The 24750-nt window shown below is 37.9% G+C and overlaps 1 protein-coding gene across 1 annotated transcript; it reads right to left on the bottom strand.

Moving 5' to 3' along the window:
- Nucleotides 1-13960: 13960 nt before the first annotated feature.
- On the bottom strand, nt 13961-18206 carry LOC128869898 (uncharacterized). Its single transcript, XM_054112496.1, has 2 exons — nt 15464-18206; nt 13961-14025 (listed from the first exon to the last, which is right to left on the bottom strand). Exons 1-2 carry the CDS (start codon nt 18204-18206, stop codon nt 13961-13963), a joined length of 2808 nt encoding a protein of 935 aa, XP_053968471.1.
- Between the last annotated feature and the right edge of the window lie 6544 nt (nt 18207-24750).

Here is a 24750-nt window from a genome sequence, read left to right as displayed (position 1 = left end):
ATATTTTATAAGTATATGAATTTAAAGTTTATGAAATTAATAATGTTTAACAAGTTGTTTAAATTGCGTTAACTTAGAAGTGAAGTTTTTATATATTGTCGCGCCTCGTACGCGTCTGAATTTCCGTAAGCAACTGGACTTTTAAAGCACGCTTCGGTCAATTCAACGGTGTTTACAGTTCAGGCATGGTTGCATTTTTTGGTAAAATATTACAAAGGAATTTTTTAGTATGAAATGATAATTCAGGTTTAGTACATAAATATTTGAATACAGTTTTCGTCTAATTAGTACAAAAAACAATTTTAATATGGGATTGTATTATTAATCGGTAACACCTAGAATACGATATTCACAGAGCAATGAGCGATTTTTAAATCGACCCGCCCAACTGCACATGCCACTGATCGAATATTTTTATTTTATAGTCACTATTAAGAAGGCAAAGGTATGTAGTAGCAACCTACTTATTTTGCTGAATACGTAATGCAGAAGTAACTATTGATTTTGACGAAATAATTTTTCTTGATCACTCTGCCGAAAGTACGGTGTTTCTGGCCGCATTTGACTCCAGGAAGAGCGACTTTTGAGGCCTGCTCGAGCCGCAGCGCGCTCTAGCGGATTACAAGACTTTCGTGGCCGGCTCGGCTTCGTCTCGGCCACCATCTCACACCCGCCAGGAAATCCAACTTTCTGGCCTTGGGTTGTAATATACTATCGTTAAAGTCGTTAAAAAGTTGATGTTGACTTACCTTAACATTAGGTATGTAATTAATAACAAATAACGTAAAACTTTTATCCACTAGAACGTCGGGGTGATGACTTTACAATACAATAAAAAGAAACTTTGCGCTTGCGAGTCTGCAAGTTGCCGTATGAAGAAAATTACTCTCACAGACAAATGAAATATAGATAAACTAGCGGACCCTCACGCGCTTCGCTGGGTGAAAGAAAAATATAAATGAAAAGTGTTCTTTGTTTTTTTCTTGTTTCATCATTTAATTCATGCTCGGCCATTATTTTGTGACTTATTCTAATAACAATGTTTTATTTATTTTAGTGACTTACTCTAATGATTGTAAACTAACAACTTATTCTAAAGCCTTCTGATACACAAAATTTTTGGTTTTATTTTCATGCGGTTTATAAATATAAAGTAACGATGGTTTCCCTACTCGAGAACATCCTACATACAGTTGCCCATGTCCAAAGCATGGATAAGTTAGGTCAATTCCACATTATTGAAGTGTCTGACCTTGAGACTTATTGATTGTAATAGCAAAAGCAAGGTGAATGGGAAATTGAAGTCGCTTAAAATCAAAAGGCAAATCTGTTGAAATCATTGGAATGCGCGGAATCAAAACATCTTCACCTTTAAATTTTCCTTTCAAAATTGTTGCTTCAATTACATTGTTCCGTAATCCATTGTCCGTTTCACTGCTAATCTTGTCCCATTGCATAGTTTCGGCTGATTGATATTTCGCAACATAATGATCACTGCGCCGACTTTCAATTGCAAACGATGTGGTGGCAAGCCAGGCAAATTAAGTGAATTCAAAAATTCAATTGGATAATTCACTACATCGTCGGGATTAGTGATTGTATCAATTGATTTATAGGTGACAACTTCACCTGGAATTTGAGTCAAAATACTGGCATTGATTTCATTGACATCGACATTTTTGGCAGCTAATATAGCTCTCTCGCTTAGCCAATCTTGATTTCGATAGTTTTGTGCAATATTTGGGAATACATTTTGCACTAATTGTACTCTTGATTCTGTTACGGTACAAAAATTAGTTGGAAGTGTGATCATGCCTGTATTCTTATCAATTGGCTTTCGTCCATTTCCAATTTGCACCAAATGTTCGGAAAATTCAGCAGCTGTTGAAACATTCTGTAACTGCACACGGACATTAGTAGTTAATGTGAATTTTTGAAGATATCTCCACAGATTAGAAGATTTAAGGAACGCTCTCAATTCATGAGCTGCTGTTGATTTGGGAATGACAGGCAAAGTTTGTCGAAAATCTCCGGCCAATAGAATTAGTGCACCACCAAATATGTTTGTGTTATTTCGAAAATCTTTCAGTGTTCTATTTAAAGCTTCCAGTGAATTTTTAAGAGCCATCGTACATTTATCCCATACAATAATTTTACATGTTTGTAAAACCTTTCCCATTCCAGAATTTTTAGAAATGTTGCAAGTTGGTTCTTCATTTACTTGCATATTTAATGGTAACTTTAATGCAGAATGTGCAGTGCGACCGCCGTCCAATAAAGTTGCCGCTATTCCAGATGATGCCAAAACCAATGCAATATTATTCTGTGATCGAATGGTGGCCAAAATTAACGACAACAAAAACGTTTTTCCAGCCCCACCTGGTGCATCTAGCCTTTGTTCTGTGTTTAATTTTGGTAGGTTTGTTGTTACAAGTGTGCATTTGTGTCATTTCGATCATATTATTTTTCACGTCTTAATTCTGCATTGTATGCATCATGCATCGGACGATTTGGTGCGATCATACCTAGCTCAATCAGAGTTTTATTTGCAATCATCAGGCAAAAGTCTTCGATTTTAATTAATGCTTCATTATATAATTCAAATTTGGATTTGCAGTAATGCGACGTACTTGATGTAGGATATCTTCTGTCATGTATTCTTGGTAAGTACTCCACAATTCTTTTGGGTTTACTAGGAAACATGTAGCAATAATGATGGCAAATAGTGTTCTTATTTGGTGTGGAGAACTTGTTGCACATGCATCCATAAGAGTTGCATCCCACTAATTATCATTTTCAAGCAAATTCAATTCTTTGCATGCTTCCATGCGGTCCATGAATCATGTTTTTGGTTACAGTAGTATGTAATTCTGGATCTTCATTTATATCTGGAATTTCAGCACATATAATATGATCAATTTTATCTGTGGTTAGTTTTTGTTTTAACCAAATCAAAATATGCGCATGAGGCAAGCCTCTTTTTTGCCATTCCACAGAATACATGAAACATTGTACATCTCCGTAAACTTTATGTTTTACAATGAAATCCATTAGAGACTGTAGCTTTCGTCTAAAGACTTTTGCAGTAATGTCATGCCTATCAGTAGCTGATTGCCCAGTATATAAATGATTCTTAATATCATCCCATTTCGGATTGCATGTGAAAGTTATGAATAAGTCGGGTCGACCATAATTTCTGACATAACACATTGCATCTTGGGCGTTTTCATGCATATGCCTTGGACTGCTTGTATACGATGAAGGTAATATTACCATTTGACCAATGTTATTAACGTTGGTATCGTTGTTAATTGCATCTCGTAAATGTATGTATTCGTCACAGCGTAATTTTCTTTGGTTGAATCTAATTTAATTCAATCGTTCTCTTTCTATTTTCGCATACATGTCGACAATATACTGATGAAATGATTTACGACATTTTAAAATGTGATTCTCTTGATTTTCTCTTATCATGATTCTGTATGCATAATAATTCATTGCGCTTACAGTTTTATTTGTTTCTTGACCATTTGCTGGATTTATTTGTTTTATATCAATCGAATAATCATCTTCACCACGACAGAACATAAGAGGATATTGTAATGCATCATATTTTCGATGCGTTTCATTAACATGTTGCAGTGTATCATTTCTTCTTTGCAAAACAATATCTCTTGGTTGAAATTCATCTCCAGATATAACAATTGCAACCTCGTTGCTTGAAGTTGGCTGATTGTATCTTCCACGATGTTCGCCGGCAGGCGTTTTATTTGCATCAATTTTAATTTTATGATTATCAGATGACAATCTTTCGATTGTTGTTTTAAAACTTTGCACCAAAACATTGTGTGTGTGTAATAAATCTTGTAACTTTCTCATAATGACTCTGTTTATATTTCTGGAAAATGCACACCGTGCTTCAAGTTCATCATCGTTGTCATTAATGAAATAAATTTGCAAAAATTTTGACTCTTGATCGGGTAGTGGTAGTAATGAACCTATTAAGTGATATGTTTGCCCTTAAATCTGAAAAAAGCCATAATTTGTGTCCATAAAACCTAATGATTCATTAGATGTGTCAGCGAATGTTGTTGAACGTTGAAGTTTATGTTTTATCTTAAACGTTGGCCTGAAGTTATCGGTTATAATTTTTCCAGCACCAAAAGATGTCATTTCAAAACATGAATTATGTGTGGAAATTTTTTCAAGAAAATGTTTGGAATCGGGTGATGTTCCCGATAATAATGTAGCTAATGGTTCGGGCGGATATTGTATGTCTGGTAAACGAACTTTTCCTGCAGCGCAACACATGCCTGGTGTTTCAGTTTTGAATTTCAATGCTTGACAAAATCCGCAAATTTTATCCATACTTCCAAGGACAACGTATTTATGAGATGAATAATCAAGTTGTGGATTATATGGAAATGCTGCATCATTCAAATTTACAGAATTGATATTTATTGGCCGATTTTGAGAACGTGACCTAGTACGATCTCTTTGTTGACTTAATCTATCAGCATGATTTTCCTCACTTTCATTTTGTCTGTGATTTTGCACATTTCTATTGTGACGTGTATTACGTCCGATGTTAGCATGTCTTCTACCTCTTGGCATTTCTTTTACCGAATCAATGTGGTCTTCTTTATGTCACTCTGAGCTCTTGATTGCTACTTTTCTTGTTTTTAAACTGGAATTCAAATTAACATACTGTTAGCGCCATCTTTTAAAAATATAATTGAACTGTGAGCACGCGTTGAAATGAAAATTACATAGAACAGAAATGGGAAATGATCAGCAGAAATAATATATATTTTTGAAATGTTTCTTGAAAATATCTACGGTAAGTGTGAAAACAATCTCTTTTCTTAAATATCTTTAGTAAAAACTTCTAAAATATTAATTATTTTTGCCGAGTTCTGTTGTGTGTATTTTTCACACCATTTATTCACTGTTTCACTTGTTATCAATCATTTGCAAAATTAATATATAATATATTTTGTAAATTTTTCGTGAAAATATCGTTGGAAAATGTGAAAACAATTTCTTCTCTTAAATATTTCTGACGCTCTTTTTTTATCTCTTTGGTTGATGCCTGGAAACTGCTTCACTTGAACACTTTACCAAATAAAACACTTTCTTGTTAGTTTTAACACTTACTTTCACTATGCACTATTACTGATAACCTTTGGTAAGTACTTTTTTAGCGACGACCTGTTCAGGTTCGTTGAGCTAATGGTTTTGCTTCGGTTATCCCGAAGTGTGAGTGTAAAGAAGAAGTATTTAAGCAAAGTGTTAAGTTAGTCACAGCAGCATTGTGTTACAATTAATTATTGCAGGCGGTCAGCTACAGCTGTGCCTGCTACTTTGTATGTTTCTATTCTATGCGAATGCAGGAGTGCAGCCACTGCTGTATGAATATATGTATAGGTATGTATGTTTGCATTCCATTGAAATGTATGTAATGAAATGAAAATTTAGGCATAAATACTGCTGCGTTAACTTGTACATATGTGAGTAAAATGTACGCTCCATGCAACCGTTTACAATAACAACCACACGCGTAAAAAGAACGCTGCCTAGTGTATACTGTGTGCTGACCAAGAAGTAAAGCAGATTTCAACCAAACATAGTTATAAACCTTCTCCACATGTGTCTCTTCAATGTGGCAAAGTTTGGTTAAAATCGGTTGAGCCATTCTCCGTCAAGTTCATCACAACGCGAAAAACGGCTGAATTTTTATATATATAGATAAACTTATCAACACGGGGATTCCCCATCCAGAGTCTCGTGCGCCGTGCGCGAAATCGAGCTTTCGATATTGGTATTGGGCACTCATAATGAAGAGGGCACACACACATTATGTTTGTATATATGCTAAACTAGGATATTTTGCACGTATAACTGATTTATTTATTGCATTCATAGGTTTACCTGCACCCATGAATTCAATCAATAAATAAATGATAAGTGCCAAACACATTATTTACAAACATTTTCACCCAATACAGATATCGTGTCGGGCAGTGTGTGTGAAAACGCTCATTAGGGCGAAGACTGGATGATTGGCGAAACGAAAATAAATAGGTAACTTGTTTATCTGCGAGGCCCCCTCAGGCGCGAGGCCGTCGTGGCCGACGCCTAGCGCCGCCACTGGTTTCGTTGACGATTGCATAAGATGTTGGAGAAGAATTTATCGGAGGCAAATACTATATCTGCCGCTTTTCACTGTGATCAATTGGCATCATACAGTTATAGCCTAACCACATAGAAAGATAATCTATTCCAGATAATGAAATTATACATAATAAATCTTTATCAATTGCAATTTCTGTCGCACCTTTGCATGCATCCAGTGTATTAACAAATGAATCTCCAGGCAACATTTGCAGACTCGTCGTTGGTTTCGAGTAGTATGGCCGAATTTCTCGTACAATCTCATTAAAACGTCTTCTTTTACGTGAAGGTGCTGTACCATTTTCGTTGTCATCAAAATTTTGTGATGATGAAGCCGTAGCTATTGCATCGTCCAAATCATCAATAGATGCAGTACTAGGCTTCAAAAATACATCTAGTTTTCGATTGTTATACATCACCGTCGATCAAAGATTCCGAACGTCACAATCGAAAAGAATTAGATACTCCGTATAAAAATTGGAAGAATTGGTACATTTTTTAGCTGAGTATTGGGTAAACAATAATGTTACGATCATTGGAAATAAAATAAAAATTTTAACAGTTGGCCATCAGTGCTACTCTTATGAAGTTCAGCAAAATTCCATTAAAAAAACTGAAGAACTCGATTATGTATGTCATCACGAAGAAGCGGATACGAGGACGATTTTCCATGCTTCTAAAGTGGCACCAGGCTCGAAAATTTTGATAAAGGCCTCTGATACTGATGTTTTGATTATTTTGCTGGGAAATATACACAAAATTCAACAATGGGAAATTTGGCCAGCTAATGCAATGACAAAAAATAAGCATCAGCACCTAGAATGCATTAATTGCACCGCATTAGCAGAGAAGTTGGGATCCAAATTATGTCAAAGTCTTCCGACTTTTCATGCGTTTACAGGATGCGATTACACGGCAGCATTTTATAATAGAGGAAAAGTAAAACCATTTAAATTATTTTCAAAAAACGAGAAGTACCAAATGGTTTTTGCGTCATTAACAGGTGAAGCTGATATTTTTATTAATGAAAAAATGAACACAGTTCAAGAATTCACGGCTAGCATGTATGGCATAAAAACTGCAATAGAGCGGATGAAACGAGACATCGAATTTTATTGAGAAGTTATTCTTCAAAAAAAGATAACGAAAAGTTTAAAAAAAAATTAAAAAGTTTCGACTCAAATACTATACTGCAACAAAAATTTTGCGAACGATATTTGTTAATTCCATGTGGCTTAATGCAACGGACCCTCAATGCCTAAAAATGCAGCTTGAAACATGCGGCCGGTATGTTGACGAATATCTAAAACCAACAGGCTTCATTGGAGACCAAACACCTTTAACAGTACAAGATATTATGGAAATGACAGAAGAAGAAAATGAAATCATCTGAATTTGAAGATCAACACTTTTCTTCCGATGAATCGGATTTTGAATAATTTATATGCAATGTAAAATTTTTAAATTCAAATAATTTTGTACTTTTAATAAATTAAATTTTAATACAAAGCCTAAAAATCATGTTTCCTAGTGTCATTGAACTTTATTTTTCGAAAAAATTGCGATATTCTAGTTTGTTTAATTTAATTCCGTCTCCTGATATAAGATTATTATTAACTTCATTAGAAATTATTATTAATTTTTTATAGTCTCCTAATACAACATGAAAATTTCAAAATAAGTATACTTAATATTGTTTATTTGTTTATAAAAATTATTATATAGATATATGTATTCATTTTATAGAATAATGCATATATAAATATATATATACAAATCATCTTTTTATTTATTTACTTATTTATTTACTCATTTATCGCGCAGTTAATTTCATTTAATTATTTATCAATTAATTGAAAAAAACATTGTCAGTTGCTCTGAAATAATGCATATACTATAGCTTGTCGCTATCTTTCTCAAATTCACGTAAAAAGAGCATGCGCACTCGTTCTAATTCGAAACACGCGCTGAACACAGCTGTTATGCTGCGTCCTTTTTTATCGCATTAGATATTTTTCTCGGACCTCTCTCTCGCACATACTCAGTCTCACGAAAATTTAGATTTTTAAAAATCGACAACCGGAACTTTGCACAAGTTTTCCGCAGTCAACCCTATACCATAATATTTGCAATAAAATTAACTTTAATTTGATATAAGTTTCAATGCGTAACTCGATAGGTGCAATTTACTACTGCGACTTACCTGTATACACCTGGCTACCTTATACCTGCACAAGAAAAAATAAGACAACCCAGATTGTTTTCAAATAATGAAAAGCTTCGCCTTTTTTGTCCAAAGCCTTGACAAAGTTTTTGATAAGGCCGAGCTTGATGTGGAGCGGAGGTAGAATTATTTTTTCCTTCTTTATAAGTGGTGAGTATTTTATGTTATCCACCCCAACTTAAAACTCGATTCGTTCTGGCCAATCTTGTATGCTGTAGTGGTCTTGACGTGCTCGGCTATCCCATTTGCATAGAAAGCAACAGTATTTTGTGTATCCAGATTGTAGACCACATAGCATTCCAACGACTTTTAGATCGGCACATATTTTCCAATCATGTTCTTCGTATTTAATTAGTTTAAGCAATTTTTGCATTGTCAGTGTTTCCTTCGTATTTACTGCATGCGCGATCGGGATAGATGGCTTTTGGTTGCCAATATGCAATAATACGGCCTTTAAACTTAATTTATTGCCGTCCTTACCTGCCTTATTACTGTCCTTCTTCGTATATTACTGGGAGAATTGTTCGTGACGAGTCTTATAATATGTTACCTTAACATCGGATGAAACAAATTTAAATTGTTGCATACGAGAGGCGTGTAGTTCGGGCTTTTCTTTTGACAATTCCAAATCCCTTATCCAATCATTGAGTTGTGCTTGTGACAAAGGGTTTCTTTCGTTTTCCGTTTGCAATTCAGTACAACATGATGCCGCAAGAAAAAATAAGGCAACCCAGTGGCTGCATGTTACACAAGTTACATACTTACGATTAGTATACATTTTAATACGTAACGGAATAAGTGTTAAAAAAAATTAATTTTTTAATTATTAATTAATTATACTTTGCACAGGAATTTCTAGGCAACCTTTGCAAAATATATTTTGTGACATATTAAATGTTATAAAAAAATATGTTTCAACCCGTAACGTGGTGGGTTAAGGTCATTCTGTGGCCGGATCTTCTACTAATATATTACATGTATATAAAAGCAACTATAATATAGAATTCAAGAGATTAAAAAATGCTACTCTTGAAAGCGAAAAATCGAGAACAACATCATTATGAACTTAATTTAATTCCCGTAAAGCAATAGTAATGAGAGCATTACTGGCATACTTAGTTTTAAAGTTTCCCCCATAAAAAGCGTAGAATTTCCTAAGACAAGTAGGGACAATCAATTAATTCAGTAATAATATTATGAGTAGAAGACAGGCACAGTATAGACCTACGAATTTCTAAGGACTTGAGACTTATAAGCATGATACGAGCAGAACATCATGTCATGGGATCAATAAAATTCAGAGACAGAAGGGCATATTTGAGAAATATTCTTTGCACACGTTCGATTCTATAGAGTAACTTGATGGTATAGGGATCAGAGAACTTAGTGGAGTTAAGTCTGACGAAGCCCAACATCAAGAAAGATTTTGAAGTAATATAATATAATTAATATGGTTATTAAAAGAAAAAAAACGAAAATTTGTTATCAAGGATAACGCCAAGGTCCTTAAATTCGCTAACACACCCAATATGCCAATATGTTAGATGTTTTCGAGTAAGATATTTGAAGGCACTTAGATAAGTTAAGCGAAAGTCGTGAGTTCTGGCACCACAATCCATATCGACTTGAAGTTTAATGGCATCCTCTCAAGACTCATCGCTGAGAAGATCTTAAGGTCAAAATAAAGCAAAAATTTAGCAAATGAGAAACCACTTTTGATGTCAATAATAAATACAACAAAAAAACGCTCCCCAGATACTTCCTTGCGGAACATCATTGCATTGACCGCGTGCTCAAAAATTTTGAAAATAGTTGACAGCTTTGAAATAGGCCTATAATTTCTAACGTCATTTTTATGCCCTCCATTAAAGAATGGCGCAATGAAAGAGAGCTTCCATGCGTCAATGAAACACCCCGACAACTATCATAACGAATTTTTAAAATTTTTTTTTGTAAAAATATAAAAACATTTGTACTTTGAGAGAAAGGATCTCGAAAACTTTTTACTTTTTCGTGTATTTTTTGTTTTCACTCTAAGCTCTGTTTTATTACAAAAAAAATAAACTTTGATTCAACAAAATCGATGATCTAATACAAAAGTTACAAGCATTCAAGTAAATATATCCATATAGTAAAACTTAAGTACCCTACAAATAATAGCATATGTATCATAGCGACATCCCAGAATCCTTGATACCGACTTTCAATCATTTTCATTTGCTGGTGAAACCTTTCGCCATGCTCGTCACTTTCGTCGCCAAGATATTGCGGGAAAAATGAATTTTTAAAGACCTATATACTTCTGAAAGAAAATTAAAAAGAGAATTAGATAAATACATAAGTGACACATTAGCATATAATTTTCTTAGGCTGGACTAATCTTCCAATTCAGAACAAATTTTGGTCGTTCTTGTTTGTTCGGAGCAGGCCAATAAATTCAGATTAAGGGCTTTATATTCTCATGTAAATTTAAAAACTTGCTTTCAAATTTTTTGTTTAGTTTTAAAGTTAACTGAGAAAACTTTCTTATATGTGCTTTTTATTTACCCATTTCCGCATAGTTTTTGATTAAATCGTTCACTCCGTTTAACTTACAGATAAGTTTCGAGTCCAAAATTACCCCTAAGTACTTTGCACTGGTTGATAAACACAGAGTTTGTCCGTTGATATTTGGTAGGGTAAAAGTTGGTACCTTGTATCTGGTGGTAAAAAGCGTAAGTTCTGTTTTACGCGGGTTTAAACTTACACCACATCCTGCGGCCAAAGAGTTAAGCTCACCTAACGCCCTTTGGATGATCCCACTAAGATTTTGCTGGTAACACATAGCCAAAGAAGTGGAGATAATACTCCCCCTGTCGAGTGTCCCCGTGGACCTTCTTGGTTATGTTGATATTACCCATATTAGCTTTGATAATCCTGGTTTCTAGCATGGAGATGACCCAGTTACTAATGCAACTGTCCACCTCTAGGTCTATCAACGCCCATTGGATGACATCTGTACTAGCATTGTTCTCGGATATAGTGCAAGAATGCCGCCATTGTATAATGTTTGCTCTTTAGAGAGCCCTCTATTGTTCGGATTACCTCGTGAAGCGCTGTCTCCGCAGATTTGCCTTTAAGGTATGCGCGTTGTGCAGTTGATATACCAGATCCCTACAAAGAGCTTCTGAGGTGCATATACAGTAGTCTTTCAATAGTTTTTAACAGGAAAGACGAAAGACTTATTGGCCGGAAGTCCTTCGCTGATTCATTTCACCTACTTTTGGTATGAAGAGGACCTTGACTAGTTTCCAACTATCTGGAATATAGCCTAAGTTTAAACACGCTTTAAAAATTTCCTCTAGCCATGGTAGGATACAGTCCAAGGTTTCCTGTAACATCTTTGGAATGATCCCATCTAGCCCCGGAGATTTAAATTGTGAGAAAGATTTGATTGCCCATAACACTTTTTCCTTGTTAATAATTTCATTTGCAAGATGCTGTGGATTATATTGGCTCAGCCTAATATTTCCTCTCCCACTTTCGTGAGCGCTGCATCCCGGAAAATGCGTGTTTAGCAGAAGCTCTAGCGATTCTTCCCGGGAACCCCTTCACCTCGTTGCTCCGCACCCAGGGTTCCTGGATTAAGTCTATTTCAACGTTCTCCTCCCATCGGAGAACGGTTAGGTTGTCCGTTGCAATCTGTGAATTCTGCAAGTTAATTTGGACAACCTTTAAAACCATGTTTGGTTGGTTTGCTTCCGCAGGCTCGGCGTCATTTAACTGCATGCCAGTCATCAGTTCGCTCGTGCCGTCGACCTCATCCTGCTCCTCCTCCGGATTTGCAGAACGGAATATCTTCAGCTGGGCCTTCCGTATGCCAAACCGAAGTTTATTTTCCACTTTTTTCAGTGGTTCAAGGCTCTCTTCTGTGATTTGAAGAAGGAACGACACGCTGTGCTTCTGCGGAGCCTCCGCTTTGATGGTCGACCAATCGGTGATCGGCATTGAGCGGTTGTGAGCCTGGAGATAGGGAATTAGTTGATTGGCTTCAAACTCCATGTTTGGTATCCAGATGCGAGCCCTCCGCTTTCGTGGTATCTCGCTGGCTGGAATGAGCTTGAGCCTCAAGCCCTTCCAGCTGTCCTGAATTTCGCCAATCGCGTTTGTCAGGAAATGCAATGAGTACTGGTCATCACATTTGATTACCCGGCAACCGCGAACCACTTCCACCGATTCGAAACCTAGCGGTTGACCCTCCGGGTTCGACATGACATGGTCGACGATTATGCGAGACAACCGTGCCTCAATCTCCGACCATTCGTCAAGCACAGGTTTGCCGCGGTTGGAAGTTTCGTCCACCAGTGCCATTTGAAGATGGTCCCGTGCCATCTCACTGAATTGTTTGATAAGTTTGGGGACAACCGCACCCTGATCTGGCTCTTGTGCTTCTTTGTTGCCGTCTTGTTTTCGTTTTGCGAACGGTAACGTTTTTTGGCTTCTGTCTTTCGGGCGGTCTGCAATGCCAGGTATTCGTCCACCACCTTTTGACACCTTGCCTTGTCAGCCTCATCTTTAGGATGACTTTACCTTCGGTCTCGTTCTTACGAATCCTGCCAAGGAGACCTCTGGTAGAGCTTATACCTTGATGGGCCTTTATTAGCCTGCTTTTGCCCCATGGCTTTAGCGGATGTTGTCGGTTCATTTATAGTTGTTGGCATGCTGTGGCCCACAGCTTTAATCTCAACTGTTTCCTGGCTAGAGGCCAGGAGCTCATCCTCCGAGGAAGATCCGATCCCCAGTTTGTCATGGGTGACCGATTGTTTGTCCTGTCGCTTAGTATGTGTGTCCGTTTGTCGTCTGTCCGTCTGTCTTTCCGTCACTTTTTAGGTCTGTTTCTCGCCACTATCCGATTTTTGTTTGATTCCGTTTTTTTCTAGTTCGTACGGTCACCTGTCCCACCCAGGAGCTGCGCATGTCGCCATGCGCAGTGACCAAAGAAGAATTAGGGGAAATAACCGGTTGACCATGGCAGCGCCCCATACCATGGCAAGGCTACCCTTACAACCTAAGGCGGCCAAATATCAGGAAGGCTCCGTTCGAAGACAGCCTTGTTTAATCCCCCGGCTGCCAAACCCACCCAATAGGCACGGGTCGCATCACACCTTGGGTTGAGGGAGTTTTTTTAACGATGTTTGCGTCTTCGACCTGTGTGGTTCGCGGGAGACCTACTCTTCTACCTTCCATATCTGGGAAGTGTTCCCCTATCCACCAGATAACAGGCTCCCCCCTCACACTTCCCTGAAAATAAATAACTGCTCATAACAATACTATATCACCATCTCTTTTAACGCACCAGTGCTGAGAAATCGCAGCGTCATTACCAATTTTTCTGCTGCTGGAATCGCGTCTCTCATAGAAGTATCAGAGCGTTGTGTATCATTTGCAATTAGCTATAGCAAGTAATCAAATTGAGCATTTGATGTCCGTAGGCAATTTTTGTAGCTTTCCTCCTCGTATATCAGCAACTCTTTGTTTAAAAAGGCGAACAAGCCGTAATCACATTTGTTTTTTCTCCATTCTTTATCCATTGCCGCTTGGCTCTCTTGATAGGCAACGATGAACTTTCTCGCCCAAATTTGCTAATCCTAATTGGAGTATAATTTAAACATTTTATGTGCACATTTCACAAGCATGTAGATACTTACTTAAAGTTATTTATTATTTATCGCTATCGTCGGAGTCCAATTCCGCAGCCTCCCCAATGCATTGCCATATGAGAGAAATGTCAAAAGATGGTAACGAATGTTGCCGAAAAAATTTTGCCTGCGTGGCCGCAAATGAAACATCAAAAGAGAATTTCTGGTGCCCCCTTCTACATGTCTCCGTGTGTCAATCGGAACTATATCTTGGCCACTTCCGGGGTTATTGGAATTGAGTTTTTGCATGAAAGCAAAGCAAAAACAAAATTGAAATAAAAATTTCACAAACTACTGAGATCACAACTCAAATTCAATTCAATTATCAACGCTTTTAAAGAGAAGTAAAAAATATACAGTTTTCCAAGAATGACATGACACGGAAAATAAATTCAATTTTTCAACTTCATCAGCAAAAAATAGCAGTCTTTATTTGTCTTTGACTTCTTTTTTGTACAGATTCATATTTATTCACAGGATTTAAAGGGAATTAAATTCTTTGGAAAAACAAGGTCAGGTTAGGTTGGCCTGGCTGGCTGAAAGCCATCACATAGACCTATTGGTCCTTAGTGTTACCAGATGGAGTTCGACCCTTACGTTTCTTTGTAGTAGGCTTCTTTTAATAAGCCTGCGTCTTTTAGGAATCTAAGTAAGCTCTGAAGCTCTAACCCGGAGAGACATTATATCCTCTCATATTGTAGAGCTCCTAAACATTTCATTCGGGTTCTAGCTAATGCAGGGCAAGAAAATAGAAGGTGTTCTAAAGTTTCCCTCTCTGTTGGTTCATTGCAAAATATGCAGCTATCACTTACTCCGATTCCCATCTTGTATGTGTGTGCCGCTAACAAATTGTGGCCTGTCAGTATACCTCGATAGTTCTGCTTTCCTTTCTTGACAGGGCTAGTACGAATCTGGCATTCTGTGTACACATGATTTTCGCGGTTTTGCAAGTGGCTTGATTATTCCACCTCCTGTTGATCGGTGTTTCCATGTCCGCAGCGATGTCATTGTATACCGTATTTAAAGGTTTCAGTATGTCGTTTTCTTGTTCGAATTGTACGAGTATGTACCGCTTGTAAAGAGTTGTGATTTGTTGATCCAGAATACCTTGGAACTGAGAGCGTACTCAGATGAGCTATGTCCTTGAGAAATCGTTCCCAAGCCGTTTGTAGGTTCTGCGGCACCGACTCGTCCCAATTCAGCTTCAAAAGCCATATTTCTTGTAATATGATCTTTGCAGTAATAATAACTGGAGCGAGAAATCCCAAAGGATCGAAAAGCGCTGATCCAATAGATAAGATTGATCTCTTAGTTCCACGTCCATTCACAGGTTGTTTCGACTGAAAAGAAAATAAGAAAATATCTCGTATTTGGTCCCATTTTATACCTAAAGTGCTCGTTGTAAAACTTTCGTCGATATTTAAATCTTTCATGGTGTCATCTTCTCGATATTTATGGTGGTTTAAATGCCACTTCGCCAAGGGAAAACAACCACGCCTTAGTATCTCCGTGACTTCGTATTTGATTCGCGATAGCTCTGCCAGGGTATCGGCACCACATAAAAGATCATCAACGTAGAATGACGTTTTAATTGTGCTGGCACGGAGAGCATAATCCGATTCGTATGCATCAGCAATGTAGTTGAGGCTCTGTACAGCGAGATAAGGAGCGGACGCCGTACCATATGTTACCGTGTTTAACTGGTAAGTGCGTATTTCATCGTGGGGCGTACTTCCCCATAAGATGTATCGGAATTTGCGATCGTTTTTATCCACCAAAATTTGTCTATACATCTTTACGATATCAGCAGTAAGTGTGTAACGATATAGTCGAAACCGTAGTAGCAAGATGTATAGATCGTTCTGCAGAGTAGGCCCCACAGCAAGAATATCGTTGAGTGATCTTTGGGTTGTGCTCTTGCAGGAGGCATCGAATACTACCCTGAGCTTAGTTGTTGTGCTAGTTGGCTTCAGGACATAATGATGAGGCACATAGTAATGTGGATTATCGAAATCCACCCTTTTAACGATGCTCATATGACCAAGGCGAGAATACTCTTCCATGAATGCGATGTATCGTTGGTGAAGGTCAGGACAGCGCGTTATACGCCGCTCCTGAGCAATAAATTTTCGAAGTGCAGTTGCGTACGACTGGCCAAGACAATGAGGGGCCTCTTTAAACGGTAGCTTGACAACAACTCTCCCCTCGATGTTTCTCTGCAAGGTTTGCATGTAACTTTGTTCACAATTCCTTTGATCAGTGGTCCACATGTCTGCCTTTGATGGTTCGTCCAGCTTCCAGAGGCGTTGCAAATTGGCATCCACTGATTCCTCAACCGAAAGTAGGCAAATTGATGATGAATTTTCTGTAGGTCGTTGATATCGGCCAGAGACGACCCAACCTAATAGAGTCTTCTGTAGTGTCGGTAACCCAGGTGCTAACTTTATTTGCCCAATAGACAGAATGTCGAAAAAGATTTCTGTGCCGATGAGTAGGTCTACACTTGTTGGCTTAAAGAAATTTTCATCGGCGAGTTCAATGTTAGCCGGCAAGTTCCAAGATGTGATATTAAATTCAGCCTCTGGTTGATACGCGATTTGCGAGGTAACATGGAACGATAATGGTGTCTCATAATCACACATTCGAGATTTGACAGTGGCTGATGTCTTGTGTTTAATATTTGTTACCGAATCCCCAATGCTCTGGATTTCAATGTGGTGCCTTTCTCTTGGGAGGCGCAATTTTCGGGAAAACTCCTCGGTAATAAGATTTACTTGGGAGCCGGAGTCGAGTAGCGCTCTACCCAATTGAAAACTGTCCGACGCATCTCGGATGAGTACCACTGCAGTTGCTAGTATGACTTGGTCTTGTGGCGATTTTTCTTGATGTGTGTGCGCAGCTGCAGTACTTACAGGTTGCGTTGGTTGCTCAAGTGATGATGTAGAAAACGATGCTGACTGCATTTTGTTTGAAGTAGGAGCACGATGAAGTAGGCTGTGATGAGAACGAGCACAATGTTTACATCTGAATGCGGACGAGCAATGTGCTAGTTGGTGTTTATTAGACAAACAATTGAGGCACAGACCTAACCTTTTAACCTCCTTGAAACGGTCAGCAATCTCCATTTGCTTGAAGCGAGAGCAACTGCCAATTAAGTGGTCTGAATTAGAACATAATGCGCAAGAGCGATTTGTACATGAAAACGAATAGCCCTTACGTGGCGGCTTATTCCTGTTTTCCTGTTTGTAGCTGGATTTTCCAGAATCACCAAACGGGAGGGAGCCCGATGCTGACTCTAAGAACTGACAGCGTCGTTCAAGAACCTTTGCGCACTGTTCCCAAGATGGTAGCGATGTGAAGTCTAACGACTCCTTCCATTTTTTTTGCTTTTCTTCATCAACCTTGTCCATTACAAGGTGAATGAGCAGTAAATGCGAAATGTTCTTATCAGAGCCGATTGACAACAGGGAACTATAAAGTGCAGACACGTTGTCGACCAAACTTTGTAACTGAGCAGAAGGCAGCTCGAATAACGACTTGATGGTTTCCATGAAGATGAGCGTGCTATTGTTGTAACGGGACTTTAATCTGTCTAATGCCTTTGAGTAGTTCACGCTGGTGATTTGGAACGCCTTCACAGTCTCCAAGGCCTGCCCTTGTAAGCAATTGAGGAGATGGTAAAACTTCTCAATATTAGACAGCGATGACTCATTTCCGATGACGTGCATGAATGATGCGATGAAATTTTTATATTCCGAGTACCGTCCACAGAATACGGGTAGCTTTAATGCTGGTATTTTTGAATGCGAGACAGGAATTACTGCTGTTGATTCACGGAACGTTGAATTGTGTTCATCTTCACCGAGCTGCATTTGGATGTTTGAACGGATGGTGACGTAGAGGTCTTCCAGGTCACCCCGACCATTGTCTTCTGGATCGAGCTTCTCGATTTGCGTTTGATAGCCCAACCCCTGCTTAAAATAGGAATCTAAAATTCCGAGTCGACACTTGAGTTCAATGGGCGAAAGTATTTTCCCAGTTTTACTTTCGCTTGTCTCCACTATTGTCCTTATGCGGGACATGTTTTTCCGGGTTAGTAAGCGCTGCTGCTTGACTTCTTCCAGCGACATGATTCACCAAACAAATTTTGCGAAAAGGTATAGATGTATGATTTGCGAAATGACAAGATGATGAAAATGCTGAGCCAAAAAATATTTGGTGGTTGGTGAATCACTGCAGTAAAACTTAAGTTTTATGCCAAACAACAGAAGTTGACAATAATCCACGGTTGCGAAAAAATGTAATTGCTGAATTTAGTCCGTTATCAGCGATTGCCACTAAAAATTAAGACACACTATATATCGTGCCCCACGTTGGGCGCCAGAAAATGTACAGACAAACTCGTTTGTTTGTCCGGCGGCAATGCTGAGAAAAACGTTATAAATTCAATGAACTCCAAAAGTATACTGTTTTATTTTTGCATATAGGCTTGCTTATATACATACACACATACTGAATTCTAAAGGTTCTAATTCTAATTTGGTCCCCTTTAATCACCTGATGTTCAAGGTTGCGTGACTGCAATGCAGGGGCGGATCAAATGATGCGGTCAAAGGGCGCACATAATATGACCAAACATGTGCAGGGGCGGATCAAAGGATGCGGTCAAAAAGAGCGCATATAATATGAAAAAACAGGGTGATTTTCAGCTATTATCTTTTTAAGCAATTGGTTTAAACAGCTGACGCACGTTTCGTGTTTTGTTTCACTGTCAAACATCTTCAGTTTGGTCTATAATTTAACCATGAATCGTCTTAAAAACGAACAACGCTTGCAAATCATTAAAATTTATTATAAAAATGCGTGTTCTGTTAAGAAAGTTTATCGCGCGCTTCTTCCATTTTATGGTCAGTTTAATCGACCACTGAAGCGGCTATTCGAGCTATTGTGACTAAATTTAGAACCAAATTTACATTATTGGACATCAAACCACCAACACGCTTACGTAGAGTGCGAACTGAAGAAAATATCGCAGCTGTATCAGCCAGTGTTAATGATGGCCATCAATTATCGATTCCTCACCGTTCGCAGCAATTAGGCCTCTGTTACTCAACAACGTGGAAAATTTTGCAAAAGGATTTAGGTGTGAAGCCTTCCATAATACAGTTGGTGCAAGAATTGAAGCCGAACGACCTACCGCATCGCAGAATTTTTGGAGAAAGGGCTCTTGGAAATTGGGCCAAGATCCACTTTTTTATCGAAAAATTGTGTTCAGCGACGAAGCTCGTTTTTGGATCAATGGGTACGTAAATAAGCAGAATTGTCGATTTTGGTGTGAAGATCAGCCAGAAGAATTGCAATGGGGTGGAGGTAAGATGCTGCGAATCGTAACGTAACTGTGAATGGTGAGCGCTACCGTGAAATGATATCCAACTTTTTTTTGCCCAAAATGCAAGAGCTTGACTTGGATGACATGTGGTTTCAGCAAGAAGGTGCCACATGCCACACAGCACGCGTAACAATGGACTTGTTGAGAGGCGAGTTCGGTGAACATTTTATTTCACGTTCGTGACCTGTCAATTGGCCACCCAGATCGTGCGATATAACGCCTTTAGATTATTTTTTGTAGGGCTATGTTAAAGCTCATGTCTATCCAGACAAGCCTGCTTCAATTAACGCATTGGAAGACAACATTAAAGCATTTATATGTGAGATACCGGCCGAACATTGGAAAGAATATGCCAAAATTAGACTAAGCGGATAGACCATTTGAAGCGCAGTCGCGGTCAGTATTTGCATGAAATAATCTTCAAACATTAAATTATATGGACTGTACATCGATTTAAATAAAAATTCCATTCATTTTTCTGAATTTTACGTGTGTTTTTTTGAAAAACTTTCCTATGGCTCTTAAAAAATCACCTCTTAGTTTATGTTATCACTTACAAATATGAGGTCCAAGGTTCTATTCAGAGATTTTACAAAATTATTATTATTTTTATTATTATTATTATTTATTATAAAAAACTTTCGATTTTTCTAGACTATGATGTTAAATCAGAATCACGCGTTTTGTATGCTAACTTAGAACTTAGAGATATTAAATATTTCAATGATGATTTTTCTGCGTACGCTATTAGCTTATATTTTCGTGCAAGAGGAAGTCTTCTTAACTTAAATGCGAGACATTTTAAGAATGTACTTTCTACCGCCGGCACAGTTTGTAACTTGGGTGACCCCAAAAACATCCACCACGTCACAGGCATCTGCCCAATTTATAAAAATTTTCGTTCAGAGCATTTTGGTAAAAAGACCAAGATCTATTTAATATTATGTCAACGACAAATGACAAGCTTAGTATCAACGACAAATGGCAAGACTGGAGGATAGAAGTAGAGAGTAGCAATCGAGGAAGAGTTTGGTGAAGCAGCTTTCGTTTTTCTTTGTAACTGAATTTTCGATTAGTTTATTATTTTAACAGATTCATGTAAGAATAAATATATGAGAATAAATATTTAACAAGTCAGAAGTGGAATAAGTTTATCCAAACGCCTAAAAAGGAAAAACGCCGGAGTCGTGCAACATTGTACAGACATACAAAGCAGCGCAAATTGCAAGTGTTTGCTAAACGGCATCAGCTTTTCGACGGAAAGTCTCAACGACGCAGTCAAGTATTAGCACTGCGGTGCGAGGCCACAACGTATTGTCAACGTCCGAAGAGGAAATATACATTGGTATATATACGAATATTTGCAACGAATTGCAAATACGAAGCGAATCAACTTCAACTCATAGTCGCTGTTGAAAGAACCAACGTACGAATTTTTTTTTTTTTTTTTTTTCCCCATTTATTTTATACATCTGTCCTTTGACATTAAGTATGTTGTTTAACAATTTGGTCAGGATTTATATACATCTCTTAATGGCCAGTGTCAAAAAGCGATAAAATTAAAATAAACGAAATAATAGCAATTAAATAAAATACAATAATACAATACAAGTTTCACTTTACATGATTACATTTTACAACTATTTTTAATTATTATTTTTTTTTTTTTTACATATTTATGGTTTTTTAGCATTTATCATACTAGGTCGCTTGGTCGGGTTCTCTTTAAACGCCTTTTCCCGTTTCTTTCCCTTTCAAGAAGTTTGTTGATTTCTGCATTACTGTGTGTGTGTGTATCTTTTCAAAGTGCCTTGTTGTTATCTTTTTGATTTCTTCGTCTACTCTTGCTATATTAAAAGTCCTGTGGATGTCATCATTTTTTGTGTACCTGTCAGACATGGTCAAAATTCGAAGAATCTTTGATTGCTGTCGTTGGATTTTTTCTATATGAGTTTTTTTAGCCGTTCCCCACACCTGTAATCCATATAGCCAGATTGGTTTAATCATAGTTTTGTACACTAATAGCTTGTTCTGTATAGTGAGTCTGGATTTGGAGCAGACTAACCAATGAAGTTGTCGAAGTTTTTCTTTTATTTGTTTAACCTTTTGCTTTATGTGGTGACTCCCATTTAGTTTGGAGTCCAAGTGAATTCCCAGATATTTAGTAGTTGATTCTGTTGTAATTGCTTTATCATTTATTTTGATTGGAACTGCAGTAAATTTTGTTTTGTTAGTAAATATAACCTGTACGGTTTTGTCTTCATTTATTTTTAGGCACCAGTTATCAAACCATTCCTTAACTGCGTTTGTATATCGCTGCAGTTTTCCAGTAGCGATAATTAAGCTTTTGTCTGATGCTAATAGTATTGTATCGTCTGCGAACGTAGCAATTGAAGAATTAGTTTCGTCAGGAGGTGGTATATCTGCGGTGAATAAAACATATAGTAGAGGGCCAAGAACGCTTCCTTGCGGAACTCCAGCAGTTATTTGATGAATATCTGAACATTGATTGTCATATTTAATGTAGAAGCTTCGGTCGGTTAGATAGCTTTTTATGATGAGATAGTAGTCAAAAGGTAGCATTCTTTTTATTTTGTGGAGTAAGCCTTCAGGCCACACTTTGTCAAACGCTTTAGCTACGTCCAAAAATACTGCGGCACAGTATCGATTGTTTTCAAGGTCTCATTGGATTTTATTTGTAATTCTATGGATCTGTTGAATAGTCGAATGTTTTTTTCTAAATCCAAATTGATGATCCGGTATTATACGTTTTTGGTCTAGAAGTTGGCTTATCCGACCATGCAGTAATTTTTCAGCAATTTCAGATATTGTCGGTAATAAGCTTATTGGTCTATATGATGACACGGTAGTTGGATTTTTACCCGGTTTTGGCAATGCAATAATCTCTGCCACTTTCCAGAGCTTCGGAAAGTATTGTAAGCGAAACATTGCATTAAAAACGTTTCGCAAGTATGCATATGCCTTGGTTGGTAGCTCCGCTAATGCTTTTCCTGTTATCATGTCATATCCGGGAGCTTTTTTACGTTTTATTCCTTTTTTGATGCAAGCTATTATTTCGTGTGTATTCGTCCTTTTTATTTTTGTAAAATCATAGTGGAAGTTGTTTTGGTTGTTGATTTTCTTTTCTTCGTCATTTGATAGAACTTTTTCAAAGTAATTTGCCAATGTTTTCGCTTTTTCCTCTTTTGTAACAGCCCATGAATTGAAAACAATAAAACGAATAGCAACGAAAATATTATATATATATATATATATTTTTTTAGTGAACGAATAAAGCTCGCAAAATACAAAGAGGGTGAAATAAAATTATTAAAGAATGCTGCTTTCAACGAACGAAATATTTTATTTTACAGACACAATGATTAAACTAAATACGCTAAAGGTGATTCAGTTGAATACAGTGCTACGGGCTAATGGTTTGCCAACGACAGGTTTGAAGACAACCAAGATATCAAGGCTTCAAGAAGCCTTAGGCGTGGATGGAATAGATCCATCGGAGCTCGAAGATGAGGATGTGGAATCAACAAATGATTTAATGCAACTCAACAGCTTGAGAGAAGCAATGGCAGGGTTAACGTCAGCAATTGGCACACTGAATGGCACACAGGTGCTAAACAATAACGCAAATCAACAAACATCCAACGTTAATGACGATGTTGATCCAGTTTCAAACGAGTCAACCTGGGAGTCAGCGGATGATTTACGTAGAGTGTCGTATCCAAGAGTGACGATTCAAGACGTGATCGGTGTAATGCCTGAATTCGATCCACTCAAAAGTTCAACATCACCAACGCAGTTTTTAATCCGAGCCGAGCAATTGCAGAAATGTCACGGTTGGAAAGAAGAAATGATGTTGATCGCAGTTCAGCACCAAATGAAAGGCATGGCCAAACGTTGGCTGGATGCACAACCGCTGTTTCAGTCCTGGTCACAATTTGTTAACGCATTCAAAATCGATTTTCCATCAACACATAATGCAGCTGAGGCACATAAAATGCTTATGAGGCGGAAACGAAAAAACGGCGAAGAATATGTGGAATATTATTATTCTATGCTAACCATAGGTCGACAAGGTTTGGTGGATGAAGTTTCCATCAATACACATATAGTTAGTGGTCTCAACGATAGTGCATTAACAAAGGCACTGGCAGCAATGAGTTTTGGTACATGTAGCCAATTGTTACTTGCACTCAAGAACTTAACGATTACCAGTAGTATATCAACGACATCTACTACTCCAACCCAGCAAATATTGAAATGTGAAACGAAATCTAATGTGAAGGAAACGCAAGTAAAGTGCTTTAATTGTAATGAGTACGGTCATATTGCAATCAAGTGTCCGCAACCGCAAAAGAAGGACCGTTGTACTGTATGTACTAAGATAGGGCACGAAGCCAAGGACTGCAACATGAAACCAACAGTTGTAGAGATTGGGAACCACAATGAAAGCGATGAAGCACCGCCAGTCATGAACGTGGTTGAGTTAAATGGAAAGGAGTTCGAAGCTTTTATTGATACCGGAAGCGTATGCTCTTTAATTCGCGAATCAGCAGCAGATGGCATGCAGATACTTGGAACAAATAAATGTTTCACAGGATTCGGCGGGTCTAAAGTGCAAGTGACGAGACAAGTCAATGTTGTTGCAAATGTTGATAACGTTCAGCGGGAGATAACATTGTACATTGTCGCGGATAGCCTGCTGCCCTACGACATTTTATTGGGTCGCGACGTTTTACAAAACAATGGGTATTACATGGTTGAAAACAAAGGCGTACTACATTTAGACGAAATAAAAATAAATAATTTTAATATATCCAGCGATTTATCGGAAGAAGATAAGAGCAAGGTACGTAACCTTTTAGTTGATAAGCAAAATTGTTTTGCCGAAGATATAAGCCGAATTGGCATATGCAAAAGCGCACAAATGACGATAGAGGTAACCAAATCAGGTCCTATACTTGGTAAGATATATCGAGTCCCTTTTTCACAACGCCCTGAGCTGTCGGGAATTTTGGCGGAGCTGTTGGACAACGATATTATAAGTCCAAGTAGTTCACCTCACGCAGCTTCAGTACTTTTGCCAATAGTGGAAGAACAACTCTCGCGCGTTTCAGGGAACAAATATTTTTCCACATTGGACATGACCTCCGGTTATTACCAAGTACCGATGAACGAAGATTCAAAAAAATATACAGCATTTTTAACTCACGAGGATTTATTTGAGCATAATGTTATGCCTTTCGATCTGGTAAATGCTCCTATGG

Source organism: Anastrepha ludens, chromosome X, assembly GCF_028408465.1.
Source record: "Anastrepha ludens isolate Willacy chromosome X, idAnaLude1.1, whole genome shotgun sequence".
In the NCBI taxonomy this organism is placed as follows: domain Eukaryota; kingdom Metazoa; phylum Arthropoda; class Insecta; order Diptera; family Tephritidae; genus Anastrepha; species Anastrepha ludens.
Note: the sequence above shows the minus strand (reverse complement) of the source record. Positions and strands in the feature narration are given on the sequence as shown.